This window comes from Suricata suricatta, chromosome 7 (assembly GCF_006229205.1).
Source record: "Suricata suricatta isolate VVHF042 chromosome 7, meerkat_22Aug2017_6uvM2_HiC, whole genome shotgun sequence".
Lineage (NCBI taxonomy): Eukaryota > Metazoa > Chordata > Mammalia > Carnivora > Herpestidae > Suricata > Suricata suricatta.
Window position 1 is genome coordinate 32,522,049 of NC_043706.1, and position 22,316 is coordinate 32,544,364.

The 22,316-nt window shown below is 43.2% G+C and overlaps 1 protein-coding gene across 4 annotated transcripts in view; it reads left to right on the plus strand.

Moving 5' to 3' along the window:
* The window catches only part of UHRF1BP1 (UHRF1 binding protein 1), a 67,944-nt gene that overhangs the window by 37,256 nt on the left and 8,372 nt on the right, over positions 1-22,316 (plus strand). For 3 of the 4 annotated variants that reach the window (XM_029944181.1, XM_029944180.1, XM_029944182.1), the window contains exons 5-17: positions 1,150-1,339; positions 1,653-1,793; positions 2,438-2,608; positions 3,286-3,478; positions 11,324-11,410; positions 11,945-12,115; positions 12,506-12,645; positions 13,047-13,188; positions 13,447-13,640; positions 13,838-15,294; positions 19,376-19,572; positions 20,991-21,145; positions 21,234-21,384. In XM_029944181.1, the coding sequence (XP_029800041.1) occupies positions 1,150-1,339; positions 1,653-1,793; positions 2,438-2,608; positions 3,286-3,478; positions 11,324-11,410; positions 11,945-12,115; positions 12,506-12,645; positions 13,047-13,188; positions 13,447-13,640; positions 13,838-15,294; positions 19,376-19,572; positions 20,991-21,145; positions 21,234-21,384 (3,389 nt within the window). The remainder of the gene's footprint in view (positions 1-1,149; positions 1,340-1,652; positions 1,794-2,437; positions 2,609-3,285; positions 3,479-11,323; positions 11,411-11,944; positions 12,116-12,505; positions 12,646-13,046; positions 13,189-13,446; positions 13,641-13,837; positions 15,295-19,375; positions 19,573-20,990; positions 21,146-21,233; positions 21,385-22,316) is intronic. The other variant, XM_029944183.1, reaches the window with a different exon arrangement.

The following is a 22,316-nucleotide window of genomic DNA, read 5'->3' on the forward strand; positions in this document are numbered from 1 at the left end:
TTTCTTGATTGTTTCCTTTGCCTTGCAGAAGCTTTTTATCTTGATGAAGTCCCAAGGGTTCAGTTTTGTTTTAATTTCCCTTGCCTTGGAGGATGTGTCAAGTAGGAGATTGCTGCGGTGGAGGTCTAGGAGGTTTTTCCCTACTTTCTCCTCGAGGGTTTTGATGGTTTCCTGTCTCACATTCAAGTCCTTCAGCCATTTTGATCTTATTTTTGTGTACGGTGTAAGAAAGTGGTCTAGTTTCACTCTTCTACATGTTGCTGTCCAATTTTCCCAGCACCACCTGCTAAAGAGGCAGTCTAGACCTTTATCTCATGTAATGAAAGCTGGTTTCATTTACATGTGAAGAATGTCTGTGTTTTCTGCCTCTTCAAAGGGCTTTAAGATGGCCTTAGTCTCTCGCCTTGCCATGTCACTGCGGAAATACAGCTAGCTGTGCTCTTTGGATTGTATTTCACAGCGCAGAGTCGGGATTGCTCTTGACCCCTTGCTCACATGATTGCTCTTCTTCCCATTTCCACTACCTTTGCAGAGTATGCTGGGCCTTTGAAGATTTTATAGAAACCATAGTGTTTTCTTTCTATAGTTATACCACCCCTCACACACAGCATTCAAATTCAGGTAGTTTGTGGACTATAAAAATATTTTCACATTTATTCTTTCCAACAGAATGGAGCTTATTTCCAGGTCAACTCTTTTTCTTTTATTTAATTCCTCAAAAATCCCATTAAAAAAGCACTGCATCATACAAAATTTTCAAAATTTAAAAGATATAAGTACAGGGACAGCTGGGTGGCTCCATCGGTTAAGGGTCCAACTCCAGGTTTCAACTCATGACCTCACAGTTTAACGAGTTCAAGCCCTGCATCGGTTTCTGTGCTGACAGTACAGAGCCTGCTTGGGATTCTCTCTCTCCCTCTCTTTCTGCCCCTCCCCCCTTGTACTGTCTCTGCCTCTCTCAAATAAATAAACTTAAAAAAATATATATGTACATATATGTATATATATGAAAAGAGAAATAAAGAAATCATCCACAGTTCTAGCACCCAAAGAGAGACACTGTTAATAATCTTGTCCGATGCCTTCCAGTACAAAGAGTGTGCACGGTCTCGTGTGATTCTGAACACTGGCCTGCCTCATTTGTTGTAGTGAGTACGGCTTTGCCGAGAAGGTGGTGGAGGGAATGTTCATCATCGTCAATTCCATCACCATCAAGATTCACTCCAAGGCCTTCCATGCTTCTTTTGAATTGTGGCAGCTCCAGGGCTACAGTGTCAACCCCAACTGGCAGCAGAGTGACCTCCGCCTCACCCGCATCACTGACCCCCGCCGAGGAGAGGTGACAGTCCTCGTATTGCAGGGGGAGGGGAGGGGGGATTCAGAATGGGCCTTATTTTCAAAGGATATTGTTCCTGCTTTGGGGATTTCCTCAGATATTTCCCCTCTTCCTGTGAACCCAGAGGCCCTTCTGTCCAGTGTGACTGCTGCCTCCTTTCCTCACTTAGGGATCTCTGTTCTACTGCATTCTACTGGTAGAATGTCAAATGAGCATGGTGAGGGTTTCTGCTTTGCCAGTCTTTTCCCTTTGGACTTCCTGCCTCTTGGTTAATTTCAACCATAGAATTAAGGGATTTTACTCTCTCTCCTTCCAGGTTTTAACATTTAAGGAAATAACTTGGCAAACACTTCGGATTGAGGCAGATGCTACAGACAATGGTGATCAGGACCCAGTCACCACTCCATTGAGGCTTATTACCAACCAAGGCAGGATCCAAATAGCCCTCAAGAGAAGAGTGAGTACATTTTCTGCCCTCATGAAAACCTCCATCTTTTATTCTCCTAGATAGCCTGGGAGTTGGTGTTCTCTCTTTTTGAATGTTACTGGCCTCAGGAGTGACAATTGAAAGGGACAGGCCCGTAATTTACTGTTGTGCAGAACATTTCTGTGAACATGTCCACTTCCTTGTCATCTGTATTTTGGAAACCACACTTTTTATCCATATATGGGGACACTGACCTAGACACCTAGCAGTTCACTTTTCTTGCTTCTTGATAATCGCAGAAAGTATTAATAGTTTTGTAAGGAATGGACTCTCCACAGTGTTTGCTGATTTCCTTTCATGTTCTGGGGATTAAAAGCCATTTCTGAGGGGCACCTGGGTGGCTCAGTTGGTTAAGCCTCCGACTTCAGCTCAGGTCAGATCTCACGTTCGTGGGTTCAAGTCCCACGTCAGGCTCTGTGCTGACAGCTAGCCTGGAGCCTGCTTCTGGTTCTGTGTCTCCTCTCTCTGCCCCTCCCCCTCTCATGCTCTGTCTCTCTCTGTATTAAAAATAAAATATTTTTTAAAAAGCCATTTCTGAAATTAACTGGGCACTAGTCACTTTGAGTTAGAATGATACCAGATGTTGAACCTCATGTTCTGTGTGGCCCCTTCAGACCAAAGATTGCAATGTGGTAGCCTCCAAGCTGATGTTCCTGTTGGATGACCTGCTCTGGGTGCTAACTGACTCTCAGCTCAAGGCAATGATGAAGTATGCAGAGTCGCTGAGTGAGGCCATGGAGAAGTCAGCCCAGCAGAGGAAGAGTCTGGCCCCTGAGCCTGTACAGGTTAGAGGCAAAACAGATACTTTAGTAGGGTTAGGGAGATGTAGGCCAGACCTAATTCATAGCAACATAGGTAGAGTCTAGACTTTATTAGGCTTATTTGGAGCATTTGTCATTTACTTCTAGATGTGCATAGGGTTTGTTCATGTCTCTATTTATTTATTCTTTTCTTTGGGTGCCTCCAGTGTGTTAGCTTATTATATAGTGCTGGCCACTGGAAAGGGAGAGTAGAATAAGCGTTAATTGTCTTAAAATATGGACTATCAACAAGTTATTACAATGTGGTAAGTGCTGTATAAAGGTAGACACTGTGCCCCGATAGCACAAAGAAGAGGAATCTAACTAAACAGGCTGAAAGTGGGTATTTAAGAAAGACTTCCTATAGGAGGTATTTTGGCATCACTCAGTTAAGTCCTGGCGGGGGGGAGGTCAGAGCTTGGGGGGCAATTCAAACTCAGAACAGAATTCTGATGATTAACTAGACTAATTATAATTAGGCTTTTTGGAGTTTGGGTTATGTAGATGGGACAGACCTACATGAGCTGCCAGGGGAGCATTTACGATAGGAGAGGGCCATCTTGCTAAATTGTGGTTTTCTTCAGACTGGACTAAAGCTTAAGAAAGCCTGTGAGAAGGCTGCCTGGGTTTGGACTTCTTATTTTTCTCTCTGTCACATACAGATCACTCCACCTGCTCCCAGTGCCCAGCAGTCCTGGGCCCAGGCATTTGGTGGCAGCCAAGGCAGCAGCAACAGCAGCAGTAGCCGCCTCAGCCAGTACTTTGAGAAATTTGATGTGAAAGAGTCCTCCTACCATCTGCTCATCTCCCGCCTGGACCTGCACATTTGTGACGATAGCCAGTCCCGAGAGCCAGGTACCCTGTTAGGCCCGAGCCTGGGCTGGGTGGCCCATCACTACCTTCAGCTCTGGACAAAGCTTTGGGATAGAAGGTTCTTTTCAAGATGCCGTGGAGCACTTTGGTTGGGTTCCCTTAATCACAGGCATTCCTTGAACCTCAGCCTCTGTGGCATCTCTGTTTCTGCTGGTGTGAGGTAGCAGAACGCTTGCAATACTTAATAAAACACAGGTGCCATGGCTCTCCCTAGACCTCACTACGTCAGAGTCTGAAAGGGTAGAGCTCAAGTATTGTATACTTTCTTTTCTCTACCACAGACCTTGGCCAATGCTGACAACTGGTATGAGCTATTAGGAAAGTAAATTCAAGTATAGGAAACACCAGAATTTTCAGATTTTTTTGAGTCAATTTAAATAATTTTTATGTGTAAATGCCCTCTTCCCAAGCAGAGCAGTTATGTTGTATTCTTGTCATGCTTTTACATTCATTAGGGCAGTTGATATTATATACATATATGTTTTATTCATAATGTAAAAGAAATTGGCTCATTTTTTCTTCATGAGTCTTGGGGAAATCAGCCTCTTGCTTAACCTCTTTCAGTTTTATCATTTGTGAACTTGAGTTAAATCATATCTTACTCATTTACCTTGTTGGTTGTTGTCAGGCTCAAATGAAAAAATATACTGAATTGGAGGACCTTAATTATAGGCACATTCTCAGTATTATTATTCCTTTGCTTCCTTTCCTTTAATACTCTGTCTGAATTCCCTTTATACTCCCCTTTGCACCAGCTCTTGGCTTTAGATGCTCTCATGTGGTAGATTTTTCTTGTGCTGCTGTATACTTTCTGAAGGCTATGTCTGCCTCTTTAATGGCCCCTAGAGTCAGTTTCCTTGGGGGAAACTGGGGCACCAAGCTGCACTGTCTTTTTTGCTTTGCTATTCTGTGGTGTGGAAGTGACTTCAGTCCCTGTCTACTCCCACTCTGAGAGAGCTGAAAGGAGCAGTGACAACATAAAGATTGCTTTTGTGACCACAAGAAATAAATTGTTCACTGGTTAGCCACCCACTTATTTTGGAAGTTCTTCACTAAAATGATTATTATTTTGTTTGGTTGTTTCTTCCAAGTGTTACTATGAGGGCTTTGGTTTTTTTTCTCATTTTGTCTTGAATCTTTTCAGAGGTCTTTCTTTGTTAAGAGTGTACTATTGAGAATTTCACCCGCTTGCTGGATGAGGAGTATTTAGCACTGTCATGTTCATGTGCAAGGTCCTGTAATCCACACTAAGATGTAAATTACTAGCCTCCCCTCCAGCCCCTATTTATTTATTTATTTATTTAGCTAAATTAATCTATTTGCTGGAATTTAAGAACTTTTCGGATGAGATATTTTTAGGTAGTGAGAAAACTCCCAACCTACCATAAGCAGACATAGTGTATTACTCTGTAAAGGAGCAAGAAACATAATAAGTTCTTGTGAATTTGACTCTTCTTCTGGGATTTGGGGATTTGGGGAAAGGGGAAGGGAGAACTAGGTGGCACAGAAAGCACTCTAAGATTCTCTGGAATTGTTCGGTGTACTCTGCAGCCACATATGACTACTGTTGGCTGAGCCAAATTGAGACAGACTACAAGTGTAATATAAACATAGGATTTTGAAGATACAGTAGAATAAAAGTGTAGAATACCTTGGTAATTATTTTCATATTGATAATATGTTGAAATGATTATATATTGGTTATACTGGTTTAGGTTGTATGTATTATTAAAATTAATTTCACCTTTTTAAAAAACTTTTTTTCATGTGGCTACTAGAAAATTTAAAATTATTTTTGTGGCTCACATTATATTTTTGTTGAATAGCATTGTTCTCGAACTCTCTGTCCAGTATGGTAGTCAGTAGCCACATGTGTCTGTTAAAAATAGAAAGTGAAAAATTCAGTTTCTCATTTGCACCAGCCACATTTCAAGTACTCACTGTAATCTACAGACCATAAAAGTTTTCATCATCACAGAAAATTCTTTTGGAGAGTGCTGCTCTAAAGGCTTCTTGAAGGTTTTTTTCATTAAGGGACATGATTGCCTGGGATGTTGGGCCCTTGAGTAACATGCTTACCTGTTACTTGGTGTTAGAGGTGGAATTATTGGGAACTGGGTGGGTCCTTGGGGACAGCTTGGCTTGAGGTGGGGCAGCACTGTCTCTTGAAATCCAACTGGAGCAGCTTATACTCCAGCCTTCAGAGAAGAGGTTAATATTGATGGGGGAAAAGAGTGTCACCTGCTTTTTTATTTTTTTATTTTTACTTTTTTACTTTTGGGAGACTGCAAGTGGGGGAGGGGTGGAGAGAGAGGGACAGAGGATCCGAAGCAGCTCTGCGCTGACAGGCTGACAGCAGCGAGCCCAATGTGGGGCTTGAACTCATGAACCACGAGATCATGACCTGAAGGAAGCTCTGATGATTGGGCCACTCAGGTGCCCCTCACTCGCTTCTTTTTAATGCTTTGTCCTCTGGATGAGGCCTATGAGCCAAAAACTTTATCTCTCTTAAGGCTAAGCTTTTGTCATCCCACAGCTCACTGGAGAACTTTAGTCATTTAGGGACACTATCTACCATTTATCCCATATCTGATTATATGTTTATAATTAAATATGTTGGTGATTGGTAATTATATTTGATTTTTATTTCAATTCTAGACCCTATTTTAATATGCTCAGTCTATGTAGTTTATTGTTCTCTTAGGTCTAAATAACTCCAGTGGAGGGAGCATTGCTGTGAAGCCTTCTCCCTTCAGTACCTTGGGCATGCATGTTTAACAGGGACGGTATCACACAGCAGCAGATGAGTATTGAGTCTTTCCTTTTAAGCAGCCTTATTGAGATCTAATTCACACACCATACAATTCGCCCACTTAGAATATACAACTTAGGGGTTTTAATATATTTATAGGGTTGTGCAGTCATCACTACAGTCTAATTGTAGAGCACTGTTGTCCTCCTTGAAAGAAATCATACCCATTAGCTATCTCTTCCCGTTTTGCAACTCTAAGCAACCACTGATGTACTTTCTGTCTTGATTTTTGCCTATCTGGGACATTAAAAGTTGGTTCCTTGGTGAAATGTGGGGGTGGAAAAAAATCTTAGCTATAACACTGGTTTGTGCCCTTCCAAAGCTTAACCCTGCATGATAAAACTTTAGTCCTTGGTATTTAATTTCTTTCTTTGGGTTTGCTTGGACATCACATGAGGATCACTGACAGTGAGTTCATGGAAGATACAGAGCGTATGGAAGATCAGTGCTAGAAACTATGGTGAATAGATGGCTGTGATTAGAAGTCTTTCTCCCAACCGATTGCTTAATCGCAAAGGCGTATGGTAAGAGGTGGCCCGCACATGCCTGTTGGCCGCTGTTGGCTGCCTTGTCAGTGTTGTTTCTATTTGAGCCTCAGTGCTTTTTTGGTTTGAACTTTAAGAATTAAATAGGGGCACCTGAATGGCTTAGTCGGTTGGGCATCCAACTTCAGCTCAGGCCATGATCTCGCAGTTTGTGGGTTTGAGTCCTTTGTGGGGCTGTATGCTGATAGCTTGCAGCCTGGAGCTTACTTCAGATTCTGTGTCTCCCTCTGTCTCTCTGCCACTCCCCTGGTCACTCTTGGTCTCTCTCTCCAAAATTAACAAAAAAAATGTTAAAAAAGAAATAAAAAGTTTATATTTTAAAATTATTATTATTATTTTAAATATTTGATTTTGAGATAGAGAGAAAGAGAACCAGCAGGGACACACACACAGAGAGAGAGAGAGAGAGAGAGAGAGAGAGAGAGAGAGAGAGAGGGAGAATCCCAAGCAGGTTTCGGGTTGTCAGCGCAGAGCTTGATGCGGGGCTCAAACCTATGAGCTCTGAGATCATGCATGACCTGAGACGAAATCAATTGACTGAGCCACCCATGCATGCCTATATTTTATTATTTAAATTCTACAAGTTATTCATCAAATCATGAATTAACTGCTGAAAAGAAAAAATAATTGACCTAGTCTGAATGAATGCCTAGCAGCTAGTTAAGCTAAAAGTTTTTTTCTTATGTCAAGCAAAAGTTAAAAGTTAAGTTTGCTAACGGGTGCCTGGATGGCTTCAGTAGGTAGAGCATATGATTCTTGATCTCAGGGTTTTGAGGAGAAGTCTTCTGTTTTGTCATTTTGGCTAGCTTTCTGTCTCTTAGAAGTTTTAAAAGCTTGTTATGTGCTCTGCACCTGTGAGTACTGTTATGTTAAAGGAGGCTCATACACTGTCCAGGGCCTGGCTGTTTAGGAGGTGTTTTGTTTTTGGCTTTTTTTTTTTTTTAATGTTTTTATTTTTGAGAGACAGAGAGAGACAGCACGAGCAGGGGAGGGTCAGAGAGAGAGGGAGACACAGAATCCGAAGCAGGCTATAGGCGCTGAGCTAGCTGTCAGCACAGAGCCCGATGCGGGGCTCGAACTCACGAACTGTGAGATCATGACCTGAGCCGAAGCCAGAAACTGGATGCTTAACCAACTGAGCCACCCAGGTGCCCCACAGGAGGTGTTTTTTGAAGGGTGTCACTGGGTCTCTCTTGTTGTGGCTTTGGTTATTTTATTTCCCTACTTGTAGTGATGTTTTGGACTCTCTACCATGTGTGCTTTGGTTTGTTCCTTGAAGTAGCCCTGGAAAGGAAAATAGACAAACAAACAGGGAATGAGAACACGCAAATGCACAAACAAATCAAACAAACAAGCAAACAGACAAAAAAATAAAAATAAAAAAACAAAGGACCATCTAAAAACATAAAACCAGAAATCCCAGCTACAAATAAAGAACAGTGCTGGTGGAAGAGCAAATACAAAGAGAAATGACAGGGGCGGGGAGAAAGAAATGAACATTGACCAGGCAGAGAGACTGAAAGACTTAATCCAGAGAGAGAAAAAGGAGAATATTGAAGGAGGTGAGGAGAAAGAAACGAAGATAATGTTACTCAGAGAAACTACATAGCCTGATTATTCCAGAGAGAGAGAAAGGAAAGGAAACAAGGAGGTATATCACATGCATCAAGAGGATGGATTAAATATGTCTGTTTAAGCAAACCAATAAGCAGAGTAACCAGCCTAGAGGAGGGAAGAGATAAGAAGGATAAAAGGGGGAATATATCTGAATAGCAAGAATTACCTAGAGTTAATCACGACAAGGCAGCAGTGCTGGTCTGGGGGGAGGGACTGTCTGTTTCCACAACAGCTATCCGGCTCCCTTCGATAAGCAGCTACCCAGTGTGGATGGGCGTGGTTTGGTGGAGGTGGGCCCTGCCTCCACTGTGGGCCCAGTGACCGATCCCTGAGGTCCCTCCTTGGTGGTTGGGGGAAGAAAAATGGTGACCCCCACCCCAGTCCCTTCTCCATGACCAGGTGTCCCAAATCACTCCTTTGGATCCGTCCTCACTGTGCTGTGGGTGCAGACGAGGTGGGCTGTCTCCTATGCCCCATACCTTGCTGCATTCCAAACTCTCACTCCGTGTGCATTAATGATGCCACTTGAAGTGTAATCCCATGAGCCGCAGCACATCAAGGCAGGGGACGGGTTCTCCCTGATGCCGAGTGTGCCCCTGAGGTACCGCCGAACCTGGAGGGAACTCCTATGGTCCCCAAGTGTGGGAACAGGGCAACCAGCCACAGTACAAAGAAAGTCCTGCAGTTAGAGATGCAAGATAGGATCCCTCTCTGTCCCTGTCTGAGGGTTTTCTCTTGTCCGATATAGTCCTATGTTTCCCTAGCCGCTGTTTCTCTTCCCTTTTTCTCTCTGCAGAAGGGGATCCCTCGCCTCCACCCCTACATGTCCCGGCTATTTTTATCTCCCCTAGTTTGCCATCATGCACCTATGAGGCTGTCTTCCTAGAAGATTCCATCTTCTTTCCCCCCAGACTCTTGGGGTTCAGAGTCCTTTGGCTTCAGCACTTCTTTGTTTGAGAAATGCGGGCAGGAAGTATGGAGACCCCTACTTCTCACCATGTTGAACCAACTGTTAATCTCAGAGTTTTGAGTTCAAGCTCCATGTTGGTCATAGAGCTTACTTAAAAAAATAAAAAGTTCACCAAAATTAACTTTAAGAAATTTATTTAAAATTTCCATTTTTTGCTAAAAAATACTTTTGAATAATTTTTTTTTGAGAGAGAGAGAGACAGCAGAGGAGAGGCAGAGAGAGAGGGAAACACAGAATCCGAAGTGGGATCCAGTCTCTGTACTGTCAGCACAGAGTCCCATATGGGGCTCGAACCCACAAATCTGAGATCATGTCCTGGGCAAGGCTAGATGCTTTACCAACTGAGCTACCCAAGTGCCCCCCAAATACTTTTGAATACTTAAAAATTTGATTATATTGCTGTTATGTATTTCTGCAAATTGCTAATTTGCATATATAATTTATATAAGAAATACATTTCATTACAGGGTTCGCAGCAAATATGGTTATTTATTTTTAACTTTATTCATCTGAGAGAGAGAGAGAGAGAGTAAGCACATGCCAGATGGGGAGGGGCAGAGAGAGAAGAGAGAGAGAATCCCAAGCAGGCCCTGCACTGCCAGCACAGAGTCTGATGTGATGTGGAACTTGAACTCACAAACTGTGAGTTCATGACCTGAGCCAAAGTGAGATGCTTAACCGACTGAGCCACCTAGGTGCCCCTGCATATATAGTTTTAAAGTTGTTAAAAATTAATAGCTTTAAGTTTTTAAATTTAACTTTTAATTTAAAAGTATTATTTTAGTCTTTCTTAACATTGTATTGAATAATAGGAGTAAACTTTATGCTTATTCTTTTTCTGTATAAAGCACAGACATATACTACATAAACTGATATATACCTGTGGCATGAAAATTTTATGGAGAAGGGGGCAATTAGGGGGAAAAATATCTAAGCAAGCTCTTTAGAGATAGTAATAATAAACAAAAAGATTGAGAAACAGGAACACGAGTGTAGGATGGTGATTAATCCAGAACTTGGGGTGGTAAAATCTAGATTGAATGGAAATGACCTTCCTGGTTGTAGGTGTATCAGCTTATACCTAGAGGATCCCATAGTATTTTCCTTCACTCTAATAAGAGATAGGATAGAAGTGTAGAACATAGACAGGTAAGTCAGATAATATGATATGTAGGAGAAATAGTTTCTACTCTAATTACTCTGCTAACAGTTCTTAGAGTGTAGGTGGAGAGATAAGGTAGGAATAGGGAAAGTTTATTCATTTAGTAAGAATTAAATGTAAATTCAAGTTAAACATAATACATTATTTGACTTAATGCTTAAAATTCCAATGAACTTACAATATCTTGTATGTATATTTTACAGCGGCCTTGTTAGTGCAGTGTTTTAGTGTTCCATGGTTCTTTAGAATATAATAATTGCTTAATTAACTCTGGGGCCAGGATATGAAAGGAAATAATGGGGGTTCTGTTTTGGAAGGAATTTGGCTATGCCTCTCTAGGTATTGTGCTGAGGAACAGCAATGTTAGGTTTGGGGGCACCAATCTTACCCTTGGGGTAAGGGTTTGAGTGTGTCTGTGGAAGACCTAAGATTGTAATTCCTGAATCCTGAGATTTGCAGTTTTCTTTAGCCTTTCTGGAAATCAGGCAGGAGTTTACAGAGATAATGGAATATAAATTTTTGGGGTCTTGTCCATTGACTTTTATGAATCAAAAGAGGAGGGCCTTAGCCTTGCAAATCACCAATCCTCATGGTCTTTCAGTTGCACTTCTGTATCAACCAGCTTTGGAACCCATCCTCAAGAGCACTTTTAAGTACTTCAAGTGGTGTTTAGGCTTCTTTGTTTCTTCTCCCACTGTTCATCTTTATTTTTCCTTTATAGGTGTCTCTGCAAACAGACTCACGGGTGGTGCAATGCAGCTTACCTTCCGCAAGATGGCATTTGACTATTACCCCTTCCACTGGGCAGGTAGGACAATTCCTAATGGCAGCAGTCCTAGTGTGGCCCAGCCACACAGATGTTGAGGACAGATTCCTGGGTTCATCCCTGACTGTCCAGCAGGCGGGTCGAGCTGCCAGGAATTGCAGCTCAGAGAGGCGTTGGGAATGGCCCTCTTCAAGAAGATATCTTCTGGAAACTTGTAGGGTCTACTACTGATGATTCTTTAATCAGTGTTGGGAAGGAGTAGGAGAGGCAGTGCTTGAGATTTTGCTTTTGACTCTATGCTCTGCCCCTACTTCTACTAGTTTTAGAGCCTTTCTAATAGTCCATGGTCAAAGATGGTGACAGTCAGCAGCTTGCCTTTATGAAACCTTAGGGAAAAATCACATATGGAATCCAGACCTAGAGTTGTTCTCACTAGATAATTTTCCCTTATCCAAGAGAAATCTGCATAGGGGTAAGGGATCAGATTCTGAACTATGACTATACAAATGGAAGGGAAAAGTTGAAACATTGGATCATGACTTTGGACTAAAATCTTCTTGCTTCTATGTTGCATAGGTGACAGCTGCAAACATTGGGTACGGCACTGTGAGGCCATGGAGACCCGGGTCCAGTGGGCACAGAAGCTAGTGATGGAATTTCAGAGTAAAATGGAGAAGTGGCATGAGGAGACGGGTCTCAAGCTGCCCTGGCACCTGGGGGCAGACTCTTCCTTCCGGAGGAAAGCAGGTAAGTTACAAAGAGCTGGAGGACTCCCATTGCTTAGCCTCTTGCTATTTACCTTTGAATATCCAGTGAATATAAAGCACTGGACTAGCTAATTATCCCAACCTCATCCTATGGAGAGGTATCAGTGACTTTTTTCCTTTACGGAGTCCTAGTTGTCTTCAGGAATAGCTGCAGTGTGGAAGAGAGGTTGTTATCTCCTTTATTCAGTAGGCTGCTGCCTTGTTCCTAAAGAGAGTACAATTTTTGAGTCCCTTCCAGGCACTAGACAGTGTTAAGCTCTCTTTTCTACATATAGCCTTAAAGATCTTAGGTTTTTTACTTTCCTAATTCTATTAATAATGAGAGTTAAATGTACCCAATTATCTTTCCTACCTTCTTGTTTTCACCTAGGTTCTCTCTCCAGTCCGCAAAAGAACCCCCTTGAGAGAAGGCCCTCTCAGGGCCAACAGCCTGCCTTTCGGCCTCCAGCATGGAATCGCTTACGCTCTAGCTGCATGGTAATACGGGTGGATGACTTGGACATTCACCAGGTGAGAAGCCCAGGACACAGGGAGACGTGGTTGGAAAGGGGTCAAGCGGTTCATTTGGAAGGCAACAGGTGTCAACAAGTTGTGGAATTCAGGGGCTGCTTCCCTCACTTTGAGTGGATTGATAAGTTGGTCTGTTTCTTTCTGAGCATGGCTGCTGAGATCAGGACCTGGGATTCCCCCAGTTTCCTCTGAATACCCTACTTCAAACCTTCCCCTGAGAGAAATGAACTTGTACATGGTGTTAGGCAGGTATGAAAATGCCTGCAACTTGTGTGAAAAGCATTCTTCTCCCTGTGACAGACTTTGGAAGAGTTGTAGTGGCTTTATATGGCAGGAAATTGAGGAAATTCTATTCTGGATGCTGTATGGATTCTAACAGCAACTTGTGTGTGATTGTGTAGGTTTCTACAGCTGGACAACCAAGTAAGAAGCCATCTACACTCCTTTCCTGCAGTCGGAAACTTCACAAGCTGCCCACTCAGGTCTCTGCCATTCATATTGAGTTCACAGAGTATTACTTCCCTGATAATCAGGAGCTTCCAGGTAAGCATCTCATCTGCTCATGTCTTACTGTGTAGCTCATGCTCTTCACATTTGCCAGCCTTGGGGCCATGGCTTATATTCTCATTTGACGTTAGAAATTTTAGGTGTTTGAGTCAGTTGAGCACACCTTTGTTAAAAACTCTGTCTTGTGCAAGTATGGGTCTTTGCTTTCTTCATAATAAAATGAATATTAGCTGATAAGTAAGGGTCAAGGTGCTACTTTGTACATGGTGATTCTTTTTTTCCCCTGCTCTCCAGTTCCTTGTCCCAATCTCTACATTCAGTTAAACGGCCTGACATTTACCGTGGATCCTGTCAGCTTGCTCTGGGGAAACCTCTTCTGCCTGGATTTATACCGCAGCCTGGAGCAGTTCAAAGCTATCTACAAGCTGGAAGATTCAAGCCAGAAAGATGAACACTTGGATATCCGACTGGATGCCTTCTGGTTGAAGGTAGGGGGGAGTGGGATTCGTTCCCTGTTGGCAGCCATCACTGCCTTTCTCCCATGGCCATAATCCAGGGTTCTGCTCTGCCCTTGGCGAAAGAAACCAGTGTCATGCTCCAAATGGTCTCTCACGTGTGTATCAGTGGCAGGTTGCAGAGCTACTCAGATGTCCATTCTGAATCGGGTTTCATTTTCTCTCTGAAGGTGAGCTTCCCGCTGGAGAAGAGAGAGCAGGCTGGGTTGCATCGTCCTCAGGCCCTTGTCTTTTCTGCGTCAGGCATGACTGCCACCAATACACGTCATGCCCCACATTGTAGTTGTCTAGACCTCCAAAGTCTCTTCCGAGGTTTTGCGGCTGCTGAATTCTTTCATTCCAATTATGTTCACTTCCCCAAGGTTCCTGGTGGCTTTAGCCTTCTCCACATGCTTTTCTTACATCATGCTTTCCAGATGGATTCCTGCCTTCCTCGGCCCAGTACCCACCCTCCCCAGAGGCCTAAGGCTTCCCAGGATCTCTGGTCCATTCACTGCACCCAGATCTCCTTGGACTTTGAGGGAACAGAGAACTTCAAAGGCCATACCTTGAATTTTGTGGCCCCCTTCCCCTTGTCCATTTGGGCCTGTCTACCTCTCCGCTGGCAGCAAGATCAGGCACGTAAGCTCCTTTTGGCCACAGAAGGGAGGCTGAAACCATCAGCCAGCTTTGGCAGTCCTGTCCAATCTGAGGCCATTGCCCCTGACACTGTGTCCCATCAGAGGTCAAAGACTGAGCATGATTTGAAACGCCTGTCAGGCCTTACGGAAGTCATGGATATTTTGCGAGAAGGCAGCAGTAGTGTGGACAACAGAGGGCCTCTGACTGAGCTGGAGGACGCAGCAGATGTTCACATGCTCGTACACTCCCCTGCGCATGTCCGCGTGAGGCTCGACCATTACCAGTACTTGGCTCTACTGCGCCTGAAGGAGGTGCTACAGGGTCTTCAAGAACAACTGACTAAGGATACAGAGGCCATGACTGGCTCTCCCCTGCAGGACCAGACAGCCTGCATTGGGGTCCTCTTCCCCAGCGCTGAGGTGGCTCTGCTCATGCAGCCTGCCCCTGGGACTGTTGAAGCTGACTCTGCCGGTTCAGATACCACCAGCCTCATAGATTCAGAGTTGTCTCCTTCAGAGGATAGGGAGCTGAAGTCTGATGCCTCTTCAGACCAGGGTCCAGCCAGCCCTGAGAAGGTTCTGGAGGATAGTGGCATTGAAAATCTGGATGTATCCCAGGATAGGCCATTGCCTCTCCATAGCAATGGGGAGCTACAGGATTCAGATCCTCTTGCACAGCAGGAGGCAGGGAAGGGCCACAAAGCAGTCGATTCCTTACAGGCCAAGAGACTGAGCAGAGCTCAAGCATCCACCTCACCGACTGTGTTAAAGCCCCCAGGTGGCAGGGACACCACCGAGAATGGACAGGCTGAGCTCATCCCCTTGAAGAACATTGAGGGAGAATTGTCAAGTGCTATTCATATGACCAAGGATGCCACAAAAGAGGCTCTACATGCCACTATGGGCCTCACCAAGGAAGCTGTGTCCCTGACTAAGGATGCCTTCAGTCTGGGCAGAGACCGAATGACCTCCACCATGCACAAGATGTTGTCCCTGCCCCCAGCCAAGTGAGTGGTTCTCTGCCTCCTTCACTCACCTTATTTCTTCCTCCTAGCGCTGGTCATTGAGCTAAGGCCTCTGCTGTGTGTACTTTTAGATTGGGAAGCACCCTCTAGTCCAGCCAGTGTTAGTACTCCTAGGCACAGATAGCCTAGGAGGAAGGAGAAGGGAAACCTTAAAGGGATAAAAGGTATACTAATCCTAGGCAGTATTTATTGAGTGCTTTCTTTGTGTCAGGCACTGGCCTGAATACTTACAATATTAATCCATTAAATTCCTGTACAAGCCTGAAAGCAGGTACTAATATCAGTCCCCCTTTTACAGATGAGGAAACTGAGGCTTAGAGAGGTAAGAACCTTGCTCAAGATCACACAACTTGTGAGTGATGGGGTGAAGATTGAAAGGCTGGACTCCCAGTCACCAAATGTACTGCTTTTTCTAGATGGAGAAGCATAAGGGAGATGGGAAATGAGGAGAGGTGGTAAAGAGAAAAGAAACGTGTGTGTGACACCAGCCTTTTTTTGAAACACCAGCCTGGACTTCCTGACTGCCCAGTCCTGTGGCCTCTTCTCAGTCCTCCCTCTCCTCAACTCCCCTGTGGCAGCCAGCCCTGCTGACATCCTGCATGCCTGTGGCCCTGTCCGGCTGCTCACACTTCTCAGGAGTCTTGTCTTTTTCCCTGGCTGCTCTCTTCTTCCTTGTATCCTATAAACTCAGCTGTTCCACAGCACTAGGCTGTCTGTATTCTGATCGTTTTGCCATAATTTTTATGTTTTAAGTTATAAAAATGATTTGTGTTCATTCTGTTGATTATGTAGAAAAAGAAGAATAAAGAAGAAAACAAAGTCACTTGTGACAACACTATGCAGAGATAGCCACTGTTTACGTTTGGATCTGTTTTCTTCCAATTTTTATACATATACCTGTGTACCCATGTGAATCCTTATCTGTGTATACACATATACTATTCACAAATACCGTTTTTACAGCCACAGAATTATATTCTATATCATGTAGAAATTTTCCAGTTTTATTCACTTAATGTTTCATTGCGAGTAATTTCCCCTTCATTAGGTATTTGAATACATAATTTTTTAAATTATTTTTTTTTTTGAGAGAGACAGAGAATTAGCAGGGGAGGGGCAGAAAGAGGGGGTGACGCAGAATCTGAGGCAGGCTCTGGGCTCTGAGCTGTCAGCACAGAATCTGACATGGGGCTTGAACCCACAAACTGTGAGATCATGACCTGAGCCAAGGTCAGATGCTTAACTGACTGAGCTACCCACGTGCCCTGAATACATGATTTTTAATTGCTCTATTGTATTCTAGCAAATGGATGTGTCCTAGTTTATTCATTCATTCCACTATGGCAGGGCTTTAGTCTGTTTCCAGTTTTTCTGAGGTAGAACCAATGCTGTGTTACATGCCTTTCTTTTTGTGAATATTACTCTTTTATGCATATCTGAGTCTTCAGAATAAAAATCTAGAAGTGGGTTATTACAGGGTCAAACACTAAAAACAGTAAAAAAAAATTTTTTTTAATGTTTATTTTTGAGAGAGAGGGATACAGAGCATGAGCAGGGGAGGGGAAGGGAGAGATGGAGACACAGAAATCAAAGCAGGCTTCGGGCTCTGAGTTGTCAGCACAGAGCCTGATGTGGGGCTCAAACTCATGAACCATGAGATCATGACCTGAGCTGAAGTCAGATGCTTAACCAACTCAGCCACCCAGGCGCCCTAACACTACAAACAATTTTAAGGTTCTTTATATGTTTGCCAAACTTCAGGAAGGTTTATATCAGTGCATTTTTAAATACTTTCTGAGTTATTTTATCCATCTCTTCACTTCTGCTGTGGTCTATATTTTCAGTTCTGACTTTTCTCCCCTTCCCTGCTCTTCTTCATTTAAAACTATCTACTGTACGTCATTCCGGATGTATTCAAGATGCATCGGACCTCACATACACAAAGCTAAATTCCTTATCCCTTCCCAGACCAATTCTTTTCTTTTTTCAAGAGCATCATTCTCCTGCTTGTTCAAGCTCTGTGCTTTCATTCTGCCTCTTTTAGTCATTTGTCAGATTCTGACTATAATCTGACTATATATAATCCGACTGTAATAATGAAGACTAGTGATTCTTCCAACTGAAGCACGTTTCAGAATCACCTGGAGGGCTCGTTAAAACAGATCGCCGAGCCCCGCCCCCCCCAGAGCTCCTCATCCAGTAGGTATGAGATGGGGCCTGACTTCGTGTCTAACAAGCCGCCCGTTGATGCTGATGCTCCTGCCAGGACGACACTTTGAGAACACTACTCTAGGGAGTCTCATGGCCGGTTTTGCTGTCTGTTACCACATGAGGACTTGAAATAGTCCATTAATTGATTTCCTCATTGGAGGTCTTTTCCTCACTAGCTTGTTTGAAAGAGCCAGGTCAAACTTCTTGAAACACAGGCCTGATCTTGTTATTTCCCTTCTCTAAAACCTTCAGACTTTTTCCTTATAACCCCTGAATTTAGTTTGAACTTATTAGCCTGGCATAATCAATTATTATGACATATCCATATGGCACTTTACAGTTTTTTAATAGGCTATTTTTTAGAATAGTTTTAGGTTCATAGCAATATTGAGCAGAAGGCACAGAGATTTCCCATATATCCCTCTCCTGTACTTAATAGTTTAAAAGCACATTCATATGTAATCTTTTATCTAGGTTTTTCTGTAATCTGGCTGCAACCCATGTGGTAAAGTGGGGAAAAAGAAACACTTAGCCAGACGTTAGGAGACTTGGGTTTTTCTTAATTCCACCTTTATGATCTTGAGTCAATTTCTTCATCTATAAAATGGGACGGTAAGATTAAAAGATCTTTAATGGAGCCACGTGGGTGGCTCAGTTGATTATCCAACTCTTGATTTGGGCTCATGTCATGAGCCCTGTGTTAAGCTCGGTGCTATATGTGGAGCCTGCTTGGGATTTTCTCCCTCTCCCTCTTTCTCTCTGCCCATCCCATGCTCATGTTCTCCCTCTCTCTCAAAAAATAAAAATAAACATTAAAAAAAAGATCTTTAAAGGTTCTTTTCACTGTGTTGTGCCTTTCTAACTTTATCTTCCACTGTTCCCACCAACAAAACCAAAACTCTAACTGGTTGAGCTTCTAACTAGTCTGGAAAGGTTCTTTTTATTTTCTCATTCTGTATCCCTGCTCATGTGATCTTTTCCCCACAGAATGCTCCCTTCCCTCTCTCACAGTCCTTCAAGGGCTGCCTCACCTGCCATCTCTTTCCACAAAGCCATTCTTGATCCCTTTCTTCTCATCCTTTGATATTATCTAGCCTTTGGCTTATATCTCTGTTCTTTATGATGTGTGTGATTTACTCCCATATAACGGTAGTTGTGGCTAAATCTCCCTCCTCTCTTGTGGGGTGCCTGGGTGGCTCAGTCGATTAAGTGTCCAACTTCGGCTCAGGTCATGATCTCGCAATTTGTAGGTTCAAGCTTTGTGTCATGCTCTGTGGTGACATCTCAGAGCCTGGAGCCTGCTTCAGATTCTCTGTCTCCTCCTCTCTCTGCCCCTCCTCCATTCATGCTCTCTTTCGCTCTCTCTCTCTTTCAAAAATAAGTAAATGTTAAAATAAATAAATAAATCTCCTCTCTCCTGATAGATTTTATATTCTCTGAGGACAGGGGATGCCTTGTTTATTATTTGATCCACTCTCCATGCCCACCGTGTGCCTAGTACGGTGCCGTGGATGCACAAGTGTTTGAGTAAACACTCGAGGAATGAATGTGGGGGGCTTCAGGTGCCATTCATTAGCACTGGGGCTATAGGTAGTTGGTCTCCTCTAAATATGAGATGACCTTGAATAAACTTGACATTTAATGTTGATATGGCAGAGCTCCTTATGCAGTTTGAAATGCCAGAGGATTCAGAAAGGCCAGCAGGTAAAATGGTGTGACCCCCTTATAGCAGGTAATAGTTGACATCAGAATTTATATATCAATAACTCTTTGGGCTGAAAGGGATGGAAGGTATTACAAGGGACAGAACATATATCTTAAGCCACATTTGTGGTTTTTGTTTCTTAAACAGGGAGCCCATGGCCAAAATAGATGAGGGTGCGGCAGCACCATTGAGTGGAGGTGCTGCCCGACTCCGGTTTTTCTCCATGAGGAGGACAGTGTCTCAGCAGTCATTTGATGGCATCTCATTGGATAACAGTGGCCCTGAAGACCGGATTTCGGTGGACAGTGATGGCAGTGACAGCTTTGTGATGCTCTTGGAGTCTGGTAGGTGGAAGCAGATCCAGGCTAAGTTGAAGTCCAGACACAAAGGGTTCTTTCTGTTGCCCGTAACCCAACAGGATACAGAAGGAGTTAGGATGTGATATAGTAGACATTTTCTTAACCAAAACAAAACAAAACAAAAAAAGGAATTTTAGTAGATTTGTGGCTCTGTCTTAACCCTCACATCTTCTAGGTTATGGGTTAGCACTTAACCTTTACCACAGAATCAGACTCAGACCAAAGGAGAGAGTGCTAGCTAGTCCGATAGCCACGTGGCTGTGGTAGTAGGATTAGTTTGGTGGCTGGCGTCAGTGGTGTGTGTTTGTTGCCTGTTTTTGTTTTGTTTTGCCTAACTATGTATTTGATAGAAGCTGGAAGCTTCATCATGATAAAATGAGTAACTCTTAGGAATTAGATCAGTCACTACTGAAAGTTACTGGTTCTTTCATCTTATTGAACTGGAGACTTTTTAAATGGTCTCTTAAGAGTGTCTGCATGAAAATGAAAAGAGAATGCACTCTTTCTTACGCTGGGTGGTGTGCACCCTGTTTGTTTTGTTATTATTATAGAATATGGAATATTATGGAAAATTTCAAATATGTAGAAAAGTCGACAGAATCAAATAATGAGGCCTCATGTACCTATTACCTAGCTTCAAATATTAAGAACTCATGGTCATTTTTGTTTCATTTATACTTCTGTTCATTTCCCTTCCTCCCATGTTATTTTGAAGCAAATTCCAAACATACCATTTTGTTAATAAATATTTTTATTATGCATCTCTAGGAAAAAGACTTTAAAAATCTTTGAAAAAAAATTCTAAATCGTGGTAAAATATATGTAACATAAACTTTGCAATCTTAACCATTTTTAACAATAATTCAGTCACATTAAGTATATTCATCATTCATTGTACAACCATCACCCTCCATCTCCAGAACTTTTTCTTCATCTTGTAAAATTGAAAATCTGAACCCATTAAACAGTAATTGCTTGTTCCTTTCTCCCCCAGCCACCACAATTCCACTTTCCATTTCGGAATTTGGCTGCTCTGGTACTTCATATAACTGGAATCCTTTTGTGACTGGCTTATTTCACTTAACATAATGTCCTCAAGGTTCATTCACTTCATAGCACATGTCAGAATTTTCTTCTTTTTTTAAGGCTAATGCTCTATTGTATGTTTATGGCAAATTTTTTTAATTCATTCATCTATCTGGGGACATGTAACCAAATATCACTGTCCATGCTTAAAAATTAGCAATTCCTTAAATCCATCAAATATTCAGTTTTAAATTCACATTTGTCTCATAAATGTCATAAATGTTTGTTGTTGTCTTTACAGTTGTCATTGTTTTTAGAGATTGGATTTGAACAGAATTTTTTGACTTTCAAACTCATCTGTTGTTTTTCTTATGCAGAGTCTGGTCCAGAATCTCTTCCACCAGGAACTCTTCCAAATGCCCTGGACAGTGCCGGTGTTCAAGGGAGCCCTGTTGTGGATAGTTACGGCCAGGGGTCACCAGAGGCCAACAGTCTGGTCTCACCCAGTGGGGAAGACCTCAGTCTTCACCCGGTCAGCTGCTCTCCTTTCTTCTCTGCAGCGGGTAGGTTCTAGGCTAGAAGCTGGGGAGGGACCCAGCTAAGAGAGTCTCCTTTTACAGGTCTCCGTTCTGGTCCTGAAGGTGAATGAGGTGTCTTTGGGGATTGAGGTTCGTGGCGAAGATCTGACTGTGGCCCTTCAGGCAGAGGAACTGACCCTCCAGCAGCTGGGGACTGTGGGACTATGGCAGTTCCTGCATGGACAGTGCTCAGGTGAGGATGTGGTCATTCCAGGAGAGCTGGTGGGGTCTATCTGGGGCAGCCCTAGCTTCTTGTGCCTGTCACAGTACCCCAAGGATAGCTGTCCTAGTGCCAACCCCTTGGCACTTGGTCCTTCTCTCCAGCAGCCATTGGAGGGAGGAATTCCAGTGAAGCCTCCTTCTTGCAGAGAGACTCCCAGAGCTCTTTCTGGAGCTTTGCCATCAGTAGGCTATTTGCCGTCTTCAGTTCTTGGGTGCTCCTTCAGCTTATCCAGGAGGCCACTGTCCACTTCTTGGTTTGTGTGGCTGCTGATATCAAACTGTGTCTGATCAGGGAACTTCTGTCATTCAGATTCAGTCCTTTGATAACTGTACTTTATTATTTATTTATTTTGAAAAATTTATTTATTTACTTTTAAAGAGAGAGAGGGATAGGGAAGGGCAGTGAGAGGGAGAGAGAGAATCCCAAGCAGGCTCCGCACTATTAGCACAAAACTGGACATAGGGCTTGAACCCATGAACCATGAGATCAAGACTGAGCTGAAACCAAGAGTTGGATGCTTAATTGACTGAGCCCTCCATGAATCCCCGTCCGCCTAGTTTAATAAATAGAATAGTGTCATTAACTTTGAAGTCTCCAGGAGTTTCTCTCCTGAGTCTTCTGCCTGTTATAGAGAGCCATTGTTCTGAATTTTGTGGTTTTTTAAAAAATAATTTATTGTCAAATTTGTTTCCATACAACACCCAGTGCTCTTCCCCACAAGTGCCCTCCTCCATCACTACCACCACTTTTCCCCCCTCCCCCTTCCCCTTCAACCCTCAGTTCATTTTCAGTATTCAATAGTCTCTCAAGTTTTGCATCCCTCTCTCTCTCCAACTCTCTTTCCCTCTTCCCCTCCCCCTGGTCCTCCATTAGGTTTCTCCTGTTCTCCTGTGAGACCTATG